Raw genomic sequence first — 12,443 nt, forward strand, 5'->3', positions numbered from 1 at the left:
CTGTTTTAAACGAGATCCTAAAACATCAGCGATTCACGATGACGTCTGCTGAAACGTGTACGTAGAGCTATTTCTAATAAATAAAAATATATAGCTCGCGTCATTCATTAAGGCAACGAGTCACCATGCCGGAGGACATATTCCTGATTAATTCACCCTGTATACATATAGGCGACATAGTCGCGTGGATGCGTTCATAAATCATTCATAAGTTCGCGCATTGTGATACCCTGCTACCCACTACTAACTACTATGCGTATCGGCGCGCACGTTGCCTTCTTCTTCGTCTGCCGCTGTTACGATTTCAAATTGGATTACACAGGTGCGATACGCCTGCGGTTGACGGCCGTGCAGGTGTCGTATCTTACTTACACGCAACCGAGCAGTCGCCGGCTTGATTTCTAGACGTATGAATTAATTAACGCGCACGCTTAAACCTCGACTCCAAATGCGTACCGACGAGTAACGAGTTAACCGATGGTTAGATATCGGATGATCCGACACGAGTCGTTGAGTTCCAAGATGATCATTTCAACTTATCTGCTGTGAAGACGTAACATAAAATTCCTCTTTAATTCTAGATTCGAGTTAACGTCATGTTCTTTCGTAGGAGTTTCTCATTCACTTTTAACTTAGTTCTATTTATCTGAAGAGTTAAATGATATTTCGTAATATTTTTTGTAAAATAAGTTCTTCTCTTTTTAGCTATGATATCTTTATTCATTTCGAAAGAGTCATATCTTCATAATTTATAATCGCTTAATAAATTGAAGAGCAGAAAATAATTTGTATATTCGTATTCATCGATCCAATTAGCAATTAAACGCGACACGATTCGCGGAACCTACATTCACATTTGTTGATACGCTTCCATCAAGACTCCTAGAACTGATGTATTTCATTTAGCAAATCACATCGAGACAAGTTTCCACTTCGTGAAATCAGTAATTAATGAAATCCTTATTACACATATACTCGGGTATGACTTACGCACCGCTACGCAGACTAATCTAACTTGTGAAACTAATTGCTACCTTATTTGGAAATAGAGTCAGAATCGGGTACACGTTTTACCAAGTTATGATTCATTTAAGGCGAGGTATAAAAAGAGCTCTGTAATAGAATACATCTTTTTATATCAAGCTTATATGCATAATAATCTTGTAAATATTTTTAGCTCATTGCTTCTGAATGAAACGTTTCAACACATTCACTTCTCCTATGTGTGTCCGTTTTATCTCATTTAGTTAATTCACTAATGTTGCCTGTTATTCCATTAAGTGAATCGAGTCTATTGACTTTATTTGATCTATCATGTATGAAGTTTTCAATTACGTCGCGCAGTAGACGCAATATCGCGTTCGTTATTAGTTTTTATTATTTACGTTGATTCCGCTTCGAAATTGATGTGTATTCATTGAAGCGCAAATAGCCATTTTAAACGAAATAAAACAGGGAATAAAATTTGAAAACGATACTCGTGTATTATTTACACTTTATAGATTTTAATAACAAGTTGTTTGTTTGTTTGTTTTTATTTAATAATACATTTTGTGAACAAAAAATACATTGTAACAATTCTTGAATTGGGTAAAAAGTAATTTAATAAGGAGTTGAATTATTAAGAATTAAAGAAATTATTATATTGATTTTAATCATTTAATTTATATTCAATTCCATATATTTTTAAGTACTGACAGATTGGAAATTATTCTTTCTGGTCAGTCTTGTACCGAAATCGCAGGAGAGTAAATTTTCTGGTGTTGACTCGGCTCTTATAAAAAACAAGGAAATCTGTAAGTAATGTTAGCTTAAAGTTCATGACGCGCTTCTCGAGCTCAGTTGAACCACAGCGGTTGACGTAGTCTGCGCCCGGAAGGTACATTTGGATTACGGAAGGATTAAACGCCGCTACCCGCATTCGCTTAAAGCGATTTTCGCGTTAAACTAATAATCACGAACGAGATTACGCGGAGGTAAAGTACAGTAGAATGCCTCGTTTGCTTCGTAATTACGACTGGGAGACGACCATTGTGTGTGTCCACGGTTCCCATTCATAGAACAGAGTCCTTAAGAATTGTTAACAAATTCGTGTAATCAACCGGTTCTACGCTGTAGATACGACTCATTGTTCTAAAGATTTTAACGTCTCCGTTCTCGTAATATTTAGAATAATTGTATTTAACGACTGCACAGACGACTTCAATCCAGGGACGATTAAACGATTGTGAAAGAAAATTAATAAACTGTATATAATAATCGTTTGACGTCATCATTCATACATTTGTTTAATAGAAATACTACAGTAAATTCGAGCAAGGGGAAATCTTGTACGGTCGAAGTTGAAAACAGGATGTGAACGAGAGAACGCGCGCACAATTCAATTGGAAACACGGTCAGCCAAGGCTGAGCCGAGGAACAAATTACATATACTTACTACGAAGCGGATCGTGGACTCACCTGATTAATGTGCCTCAATTGATCAATGAGCTCGCTGGTGTTCGCATTGCCGTAGGAAGCTGTCGTCGGTGACATTGTCGTTATGGTGAACTCGGGGTTATACCTCTGCGCCATCAGGCTCGAGTCCACCACCGTCTTCGTGTATCTGCAACCATAAAACGAGAGAAATTTATCAAATTTGTTATTGGTCTACAGTTTTTTTAAATCCGTTCAATCAATTATTTATACTTTTATTATTTTATCTCTCGAGCATCGCTTTTTATTTGTTCATCAAAGTTTAATAACGCAATTTGTATGTATGCACTTGATGCTTTTAATGGTTTAATAAATCTGTAATCACAGTGTGGTTTTGATCCTATTTACCGAAGATTCTTTTTAAATAAGGGATTGACGTTAATAATAATGAATTACATTGGAAAGCATGTCGATCAAGTGCGAATAACTGATAGTAATTTTCATTTCCAGATGGATTATTAAATTAACGGTGGTTCGAAGCGTGAACGAAACTTTCCCGTGAAGAACGGGCCTACCACGGTTTAACTGTAATTTCGTTAATGTAAAACCTCTGGTACGGATCAGTGAAATGACGCGAAAATCGAACAATTTCCGCTCGGAAAATCGTCCAAATTTAATTCGGGCGCTGGCCATAAGTAGGCTTTTAATAAAGCGATTCCAATGCGAGTTTGTTGCACCGGTTAATTAATTCAGCCGGTCGAATACGAAGGGCGTAATTGAATTAAGAAAATTTACACGCGTTCCGTGAACGTAATAATACATAATCGCAAATACGTGCTGAAGTCGGATAGCTGGGAAATTTCATTTTACGGGCTCGCCATCCACGGTTATTACCGAGCATTTTCAGGAATTATTCCATTTGGGTGATAACATATAATAAAACGTGATTGGAAAGCTTGTGGTGATTTACATTATCGATCCTCGTTTTAGAAAATCAATTTATATAAAAATGCAAAATACAGTTCGAAGTATGTAACGACAGAGGACTTCTCTGTATACCAAAAAACCTGTACCACTTAATACCAGTTTTTCCTCTACCTATTTTCCCTCTTAATTACTAATAATAAATTACTTGCTAATCAGATGAAAGGATGGCCGAGAAGTTTAAAAATAAGATATTCCTCGAGTAGCCCCTCAGCTCTGTAAACAGCATTTTCTTTCCTCGGCCGTTCTTTAACGCTTTATCAGTAGCGTTGCTTAACGGCTCCGTTAGAGCAGTAAATAACAGCCGGCAGTTAATTAACCGTGAAACGCCGCTCTAAAGTTGTAGGTTGCCAAGCAACAAGTTCACAATCGTTGGAAGCGAGGTTGCAACTTGCAACCGGTCGCTCGCAGTAGTACACGCATTCAAATTCAAGCGTCCGGAAAAGCAGAAACTCTGCGGCATCCGCGGTGGTATCTCGTATCCCCTTGCGCGCACGGTCGCTAGCCGTTCTGATGTTTCCTCGCGGTCGCGAGGAAAGATACGGGAATTATCTGCGAGCAGAGAGATACGGGGAAGGAGACGTTCTATTTGCGTTAGCTATTCTCGGATCGCCACTTTTGAACAGCAGAAGGCATCGCATCGCATCGCGCGCCATTCATTACTCCCTATCAACGCCGCTCCTACTTGCTTATACTTCCACTGTCTGTTCCCAAGTGTTCGTTACCAGCCAGACTTTTGCAACACAGAACTCGTGTCAAATAACGCAATCCATTTATTCTTAAAACCTCGTCACAATGCCGTCTGTTACGGTTTATAGACATGTGACAATCCCATTTCGATCTGATAATCTCTGTGCATATTTTTATGTATTGTCATACGTTTTTAAAAACGAAATTTAAATCTGTACATGATATGTATTTTATTTTGGTTCTCTGTATGAAATTGGATTACCGTGGTTTATTTGAATATAATTTTAATCTGATATGAGAGGAAAAATGAACTGGAACACGATTCTTGAATTATGCAATTGCAGTCTGCATCGTGTAATGCATAAATGTCACACTTTATCAGAATGTACGATGAAAGAACTCCTATATACTGGATTAACTGAACATTAAAACTAAATGATTTCGAGAATCCACGGTCTACTTAAGACGATGAGATAATATATGTATTCAGGTGCTTTATCTCATGTCTTCTTAATCCGTATTCTTCGGTGGAAGCTCGGTAATGATACTGGTTCAACACCAGTGCACGTTGTTCGTTTTCTCCGCTCGATTTTTCTCCGGCTCGATCTTCTCGTCCCGTCCCGTGTCGCAAGCGAGAAAAGCTCCTGGCGACACTTTGATCGATGGCTCTCGCGGCCTCTCCTTCTCTCTTTCTCGTTTCCCTTTACAGCCGCGTTGCAAATTAATATCGAATCGGCCGAATGATCGATCGCGTTTTTTCTCAGGCTCGAACAAGAAATTTCATTAACCGTGCGCGGCTCATTAGCGTTTGCGGTTCGTTCACCGCATCAGTTGCGTATTTCTTAATTTAATGTTTAAATAACGTCTTGGAAACCAGTACCGTGAGTTTGTCGGAGGGGCTTGGCAAGGTTGACGGTGACGCTTCTGATTTTCTTCTGTTTGAGAAGTGATAATGAAAGGTTGATTGCTCCATTTTCAATGTCAAGAAAATTGTTTAATCAAGTGTAATGCATACATGAATGAGTGTATATGTTAGATGTTCTTTTATTCTATTATAATTCGTGTGTTCCTTTTACTGCATAATTTAAATTATAATTAAATAATTTAATAATAATAAGGTAATAAAATGATTTTGTGATTACGAAGGATTTTTATGATGAACGTGATCTTGATATTTCTAATATTAATCATGCACGACTGTTTTCTTCTTTTTAATAATGAAGAAGATGGAGTGAAAAATGTTTGTGAAACTCTCGCACAGGCACCGACGTATCAACAGTGAAACATTTTGTGCAAGCATCGTACGTGCGAAGCAGCTGCACTTTCTTGATGCTTCTCAATGCCAGCCATTCATGCAGACTTTCAACCACCGTCCTTCGCCCTGCGTTTATACATTCCCTTATTTTTCGCGTTTACATTGGCGTTCATGAGTCTTGAGACAGTTTCCAGAATTTTAGATCATTTATTATAATGAACCTCTTCGAAGTATGTAAAAATATAATAATTACGATTATCCATGGAATTCTTTAATTTTAGTATTTGTATTTTTACAGTTCGTTAACTGTAATATTTCTGAGAACTTCTGAACGAGGTTGTACACTGACTGTTCAGTTTCTTATTTTCCTTCTAGCCGTACTTTGTTCCTTACTTCATCAAGTATTTTATTCTTCACTTTGCAAGTAATTCCCTCGTGCACTCCTCCCCTTTTCTCCTTTACTCAGGCTCTCTTTGTCTTGCAATTCCGCCTTTTTAATTCACTTTCTCGTACGCCGCTCCCTTCCTTCTCAACATTATGTTTCCGGCTTTTTTCTTTCAATCACGGTTTATACATACGCGTGCGCGCGCTCTTTCAGCTTTGACACGTGCACGTCGAGCGTTTCCTCTTTTCCTCCATTCGTTCCTCCGATCCAATGCTTTGAAAGCGCACCACAGTCGAACGCAAAGAGGCTTATAACTTGATTTTCAAAATTTAATTACGTGCACTTTCCAGCGTTCCGTTTCATGCCGTATACTCATTCGATATTCCCCATTAGGTACTGATTATTCTAATATTTAAGTGGTTTTTCACGCTTTATAAATAGATCCACTTTTATTTAAAATAAAGTATTCACAGTATGAGTGTGCAAATTGTTTTAGACATAGAAATACACGTCCAGCTTCTGAGATTCATAGTAGTCGTATTATTCATTTATAATTTCTGCACATTTTATTTATAAGCAACTGATATTTGCAGAGTAACAGAGTCTCTAGAATTATGCACATACTTCTGTTTTTTAATATTCAGACATATCATCGTTCTAGTCTGTCTTTGAAAATCAGGTTTGTCAAGCGATGTCAGATGATCGGTGAAATTTGTTGAAAAAACAACCACGGCTTTCCCATTATTCAGTAGGACGGTTCCGCGAGCTAATTAAGTCAATCTTCGTACATTTGAAGGATCCTCGGTTATATGGATCCTAAACCACGGTTAAACGCGACCCGCGTGCCACGTCTCTCACAGGCGCAGGGGCAGAGGCCTGTCACGTTCGCTCTCTTCTCCCCTGGCTGTGTGAAAGGTTTCCGGGTTCGCCTCGGTTCCGCCCTTTGTCCCCGGTGCTTTCCTATTATTTTCCTTTTCCCTTCTCGTGTCAATTCCAGTTCGCCGGTCGTCGTTCACTACCCACTCTTTTACCTGCCCCCGTCCACACGGCCGGGTCCGAGAGCTTTGCCGCTTTTTCTCTTTCTCTCTCGCCGGTCCTTCGATTCGATTCAAGACCACGCTGGTTGCTTCGGCTTCGCTCTTGCTCGCTCGTTAACGAGCATAATTCGTCGATGCGATCTCCAGCGAACGGGAGAGACGAAGCCGGTGCTTTGATCTCGGCCAGCAAAAACTGGTTAGCCGCGATCGAATCCTATCGGCAGGCCTTCTTACTTTCTCGAATCCGTGCGATTTTTAGTTCAACTCTTTCAGAGAAACAGTACAAAGTTTACAAACTGTGTATACATGTACTGACACTGACACTCAATAGCGTGACAGGAATTTCTTCTGCAGTTTTGACTAACACAGAATAGATGAACTCTGTATTAACATTTATACTGATTAATTGTTTCCTGAATTATCCTGCTCACTGTCCACGTCCGAACTATAATTCTCCCATCGAATCGATATCCACATCCAGTTTATCACCTGTTAAAATCATGCGGATGTCCCTGCCACAATATTGGGGTGGTTGTCACAATAACGTTCAAGTATCGCTGGCTCGAACGAGATTAATGTTTCTCACGTGCCCCCTCGAGGGGCTGCACGGCTCGCATGTCGAGTCGCTTGGTATATCCGAAACTGTTGTAATTTAATAACAACAAGAACAAAAATTATCGTCTACAAAATGATGACAATTAAATTATCTCGTTTTATAGTTATTGAAAATCCGATCTCTACGACAGATTCATTGAAGTCATTCATCGTTCGTTAAAATCATTTATAGTGTTATGCACGTGCTACTTATAGATACTAAATGCAAACTATCCGAGTTGACATAATTCACGTAACTAATAAATTTTCCATTAACGGTAGATATTGACAAACATCGAAACAGTAATAAATTTTACATCGCTATACATTCTATCGTGCATCCCAGCGCGAGCGAATCAATTTCGTGCTTGCGTTGTATTAATTATTGGGATACCGAATGGAATACCAAAGTTGTCTCGATCAAAATTATTTCAACGAAACTGCATTTCCTTCAATTTAATTATTACAATTATTTTCAATTGTGCCAATTCTGTTAGCTGCCTCATATTTTTTGTAACAACCAATTTCTATCAAAAAACAAATTGCGAAAACCTTTTATTTTTACATATTAAATCCGAGATAGATTCTCTCTAAATCGTTTCATTTTTTAATTGTTTCAGAATCGTTCAATCGATGAACGTACAAACTGATTCTTCCTAAAAATTAAAAAAAAATCATCGTCGCCAAATCAGTGAGACAGAGTTTTAACAAAGTAAAAAGGTATTCACGGTGAAATTCATTTGGTAGTTCTCACCGTATGTAGCTTACACAAAGTACCTAAGCACGTAAATGCAAGCAGTCGGAGAAGTTTGATAAAGCTCTCTTTAAATTTACATACACACTGTTTATTGCGAAGTTCGAGGCTCTCCGTCGCATACCTACTTAACTCGGCGGCAACTTTTATCTTCTTATTTGTACGAACAACTCTTGTATCAAACTTGTTTCGCCTCTTACTTATAGTTAGTTAAAGTGGAAAATACGAAGCAAATAAATAATTTGTTGCAATATCAGATTGACCACAGCGTTCCACGAGAATTATGCATTTTTTTCTGATTAAATAAATGGTAGACTTATTTCTTTTAAAGTATAATACAACGAATTGCTTTATTAAGTTCGGTTAATGTACGAATTGAAAGTTTTAATTGCGAATCTATAAACGTGCACGTTAAATCACAAAACCGTCGCAATGTAAATTGTAGAATCGGAGCCAGAGGTGCACGTCGATTTTTATCAGCTCATTAAATAATTAGGGCAAACGGTTAAGTACTGCGTCTCGTTAGTTTCGGGAGTAATTGGCCCGAACTGCCGTATTCCACGCTTGGCCCGAAAATTACGTCGACCGAAATTTGCATCGAAGTTTCGCAGTTGGAAAGAGAAACACGTAGTTCTTCTTTAGTCGGGGTGGCCAGCCTTCAATCATTCAGATGAAAGGCATCGACGTTGCATTTCCAACGATTGCAGAAAGGATGAAAGGCCGAATCTTTGTAACGCGTTATAATAGGATACGCGAATCGAATTCACATAAGCGTGAAACCACTCTCTCGATGTTAAAAACATATTCAATAATATCGACAATATTAAAACTGTTATAAAAGAATATAAAAGTTCGTTTCATTCTTACTTTCTCGATTCAGTTTTTTATTTATTCGTATATAAAAAAAAATTGATTGTACAGAAAATATTAACGCTCCGATGCATGAAAATCTACAAAATATCAAAAGCGAACGGATATTGAAATACTTGAATAATAAAATATCTGCTCGAAATGCATTTTTTAATCGACTATTATATACGTATAATTCCACATAAAAATTGATAGTCTAGTTGTTCTATTTGCAATTTAAAATTTCCATTGACACTCGATACATCACGGACACGGAATTTTTAATCGTCAGGTTCATTTAAGAAGATCAGACGAGCGATACGATCTCCATTCCCGGGGCTATTAAACAAATCGACCTTTAATAATATAACGCAACCATTGTAACCCAACGAGAACATACGTACACGGCCCGAGGCAAAAAGCTATGCCGCGATGGACGAACCGATGCAATTACGCATTCTAAGGTTCTCGTGCACTTTCTATGCGTCCCGCTAAATGGAAACAAAAAAAAAATAGCTCACCGATGCATATAATAAAGTATTCACTATTCACCCAGAGCGGTCTCCGGCTGTGCAAACGTTTAAAAACTTTTGTCCGGGTCTCTTTTAATACAATTATCCTTGACAAAGAACGGGCAACGTGTAACTTTTATCAACTAGACGAAAGTTTCACGTGAAGGAAATTCGTAAAACGCTGCTTTATATATTTTATTAATAGAAATTGGATTATCAGACGCTGGAGAATAATTTTTAATTGAATTCTCGATGAACTCTAAGAATTTGAAATTTCGTATTACTTTTCACAGTTACGAAACTAGGAAGGAGTCTCGTCGATGAATAGAATTTGATTAAACAGCTTGGTTATCAATAGGAGACAGTGTGAAATCGTTGGGAATTAAAAAGACGTCTGTCGAAGCTCGTATCGGTGAATTCCGATCGCAAGGCTCGATGGCTCGGCGCAAGTAACCCGTTTCGAATTCACTCGATCATGTATCTTATCGCGTACGGTGATGTATGTATGCATAACGTTAATAACGTTCTCGAAACGGACCGATCAATAAGCTTGCTGGGTCCTCTCGCTCGTCTCTGTCAGAAGCGGAGCCGAGAAGTTGGTGCAAAAATAGATCACCTGAATTTCCGGCAATCTTAATTAACGACCGTCCCTCCTAATTAACTGTCGTTCCGCTTATCGCGAGATTTATATATTCCGCTTTGATAATAAAAAACCTGTCGCATCCGTCTGAGGAAACTCGCCGCACCGAGAAAATGTGGACAGAAAATGTGGCTGATCGTGTAACGATTGCTGGGTTAATGGTGTCCTGGTTCCCTGACAAGAATCATTAATGCTTTTATCAGGTTGATAATGTCGCAAAAAGTATGACCTGCGCGAGAGTTGATAAAATCGTTCCCGTTTTATTATGTTCGCTAAGTGGCATGAAAATCCCATTACGTAGTGATCGGACGGTCTATCTTTATTTTCGAATTAATCGGAAATTATATCACAGCTATGCACTTTTATAACGCACGAAAATAGTAATTTGCCGTGGATTAATATCCAGTATTTTCTCCTGCCAGCCGAGATGAAGTGGTTACGGTTTGCTTATTTATAAACAGCCGACAGAAGCGTCGATAATTACCACAGAGTTGTTTCAAATAATAATCTAATTTTTCCAACAGAATTTACAAACGTCAAAAATAATAAATGGACAAAATATACAATCTAATCAACTTACAGGAAATTAATTTAATTCCAAGCAATAAGTTTCACAATATTCCGTCACCCCAAAAGTCGCACCCCGACCAAGAAAAGCTTGCACCCCAAAAAGCAATTTCGCGAGCTACGAATTACGTTAACGCTTCCGGTCCATTAACAAACAGTTCCAATCTAGAGGGTATGTATCGAAATCGAAGGCAGAGGCGCTTTCGATGGCAGCGAAGCGCGAAGGATCCCCTCGGTCGGAGGTAAGATCCCCTCTACGTCATAATTAACGACACTCCGCGTAATTAACTTGCTCTCCGATCCCGATGACCCGCGTCCTCCGAGAGAATCCTCGCGAACGGAACGAATCCGCGCGATCTACAGACTAGAGTCGACGGGACAGAGCTTCGAGAGAGGAAAGGAGAGAAGAGATACGGCCGTGTCTAGGCTAGAGAAAACGGGAGAAAGAGGCTGAAAGAGAGTGGAACGAGGAGACGCAGAGGAAGGAGAACAGAGCGAAGGGAGGAAGAGTGGTGTACGTGCGCGTGTGTGTGAAGGCAGCTTGCGCCCGCGGGATTATTAATCAACGAGCAGGCGGCGCGGCGGCTATTTAAGCCACCGTCACACTGAAACCGGCTCGACGCGTTACCCTCCATAGCCTATACGATGATTACTCTTTCCACCTCTTCGGCGATACCTTCTCTCCTCTCTTTTTCTTTTTTCTTCTCCATTCTCTCGAAGAGGAGCCAATCACCCGGTGACTTGCACGAAATTAGCCCCGCAACGCGATCGATAAGGAATGCGTTTAACCACCCGGCATGGCACCGAGAGCTATATCCGTATTTTGTTTGAATATATACTGATCGATACCCATCCCCCCCCTCTCTTTCTCTGTCTCACTTTGGGATCGGTGGCGTAACAGCCAGAAATACACTCTTGCGGGATTACGCCGCTCGGAGATTTGTCTCGCAGCTTCCGTTACTCTGCGTAGTACCTGTTTCCGGAATTACACTGCGGTAGACTTTGCCGTATACAAATTTAATCGGGCCCGTTTGTTTGAACAGAAGAACCAGCGATTCGGTCAGATTTTATGCGATTAATTTGCCTCATTCATTTTATTTAAGAAATAACTGCGACACCAATTGCTGAAGTATAATCTACGTATTTATATAAAACGTTCAATTATTCAATTCTATTCGTATTTATTATAGTGATTTTCGTGTAATTATTAATTTAACGTAACGTTCTTATACATTATTTCATGCGATAAAGTAATGTGCGGAGGGTGATCAAATTTGTTTGCGAAGATTAAGATTGCAAAGCTCTCTGCCGCATTCAGTGCTAGAATGATAAATAAGGGGTTCTGGACGTAGAAAGGGAATGATTTATCTTCGCTGCAGCTTTTGTTATTGATTAAATTCGTTCGTTACAATAGGTTTAATGTGCAAGAGGGCTGGCGTTCGGGGATTCAATGTATTCGAACGAAGCTTTTAACGCTACGGGGATATTGTAAATCGATGACAAATGCTATAAACTCTGAATGGACACCTTTTATCGGCATAATGTGGATAACGTTAAAACGCGATTCTGACGTTCTATAAATTGATATTTTGCTGCACGCCGAGTTGCGAAAGTGTTTAAAAGCTCCCGGTTGAAAAATTGAATAAAGCGTCCTGGAACGGTGCGATGAAATTGGATATGTCTCTACGATAGACCTTTATGCTGTTTGGAAATGGTAAATAATTTTTTTTTTATAGATACTGTTCAGAGTATTGAATGATA

General features: G+C 39.1%; 1 protein-coding gene across 2 annotated transcripts in view; it reads right to left on the bottom strand.

Annotated features, from left to right (window-relative positions):
- dally (division abnormally delayed protein) overlaps window positions 1–12,443 on the bottom strand; it is a 99,511-nt gene that overhangs the window by 4,323 nt on the left and 82,745 nt on the right. For both annotated transcript variants that reach the window (XM_018027110.2, XM_026814808.1), the window contains one exon: window positions 2,461–2,605. In XM_018027110.2, the coding sequence (XP_017882599.1) occupies window positions 2,461–2,605 (145 nt within the window). The remainder of the gene's footprint in view (window positions 1–2,460; window positions 2,606–12,443) is intronic.

This window comes from Ceratina calcarata, unplaced genomic scaffold (assembly GCF_001652005.2).
Source record: "Ceratina calcarata isolate Rehan_Ccalc_2016 unplaced genomic scaffold, ASM165200v1 scaffold40.2, whole genome shotgun sequence".
NCBI lineage: Eukaryota > Metazoa > Arthropoda > Insecta > Hymenoptera > Apidae > Ceratina > Ceratina calcarata.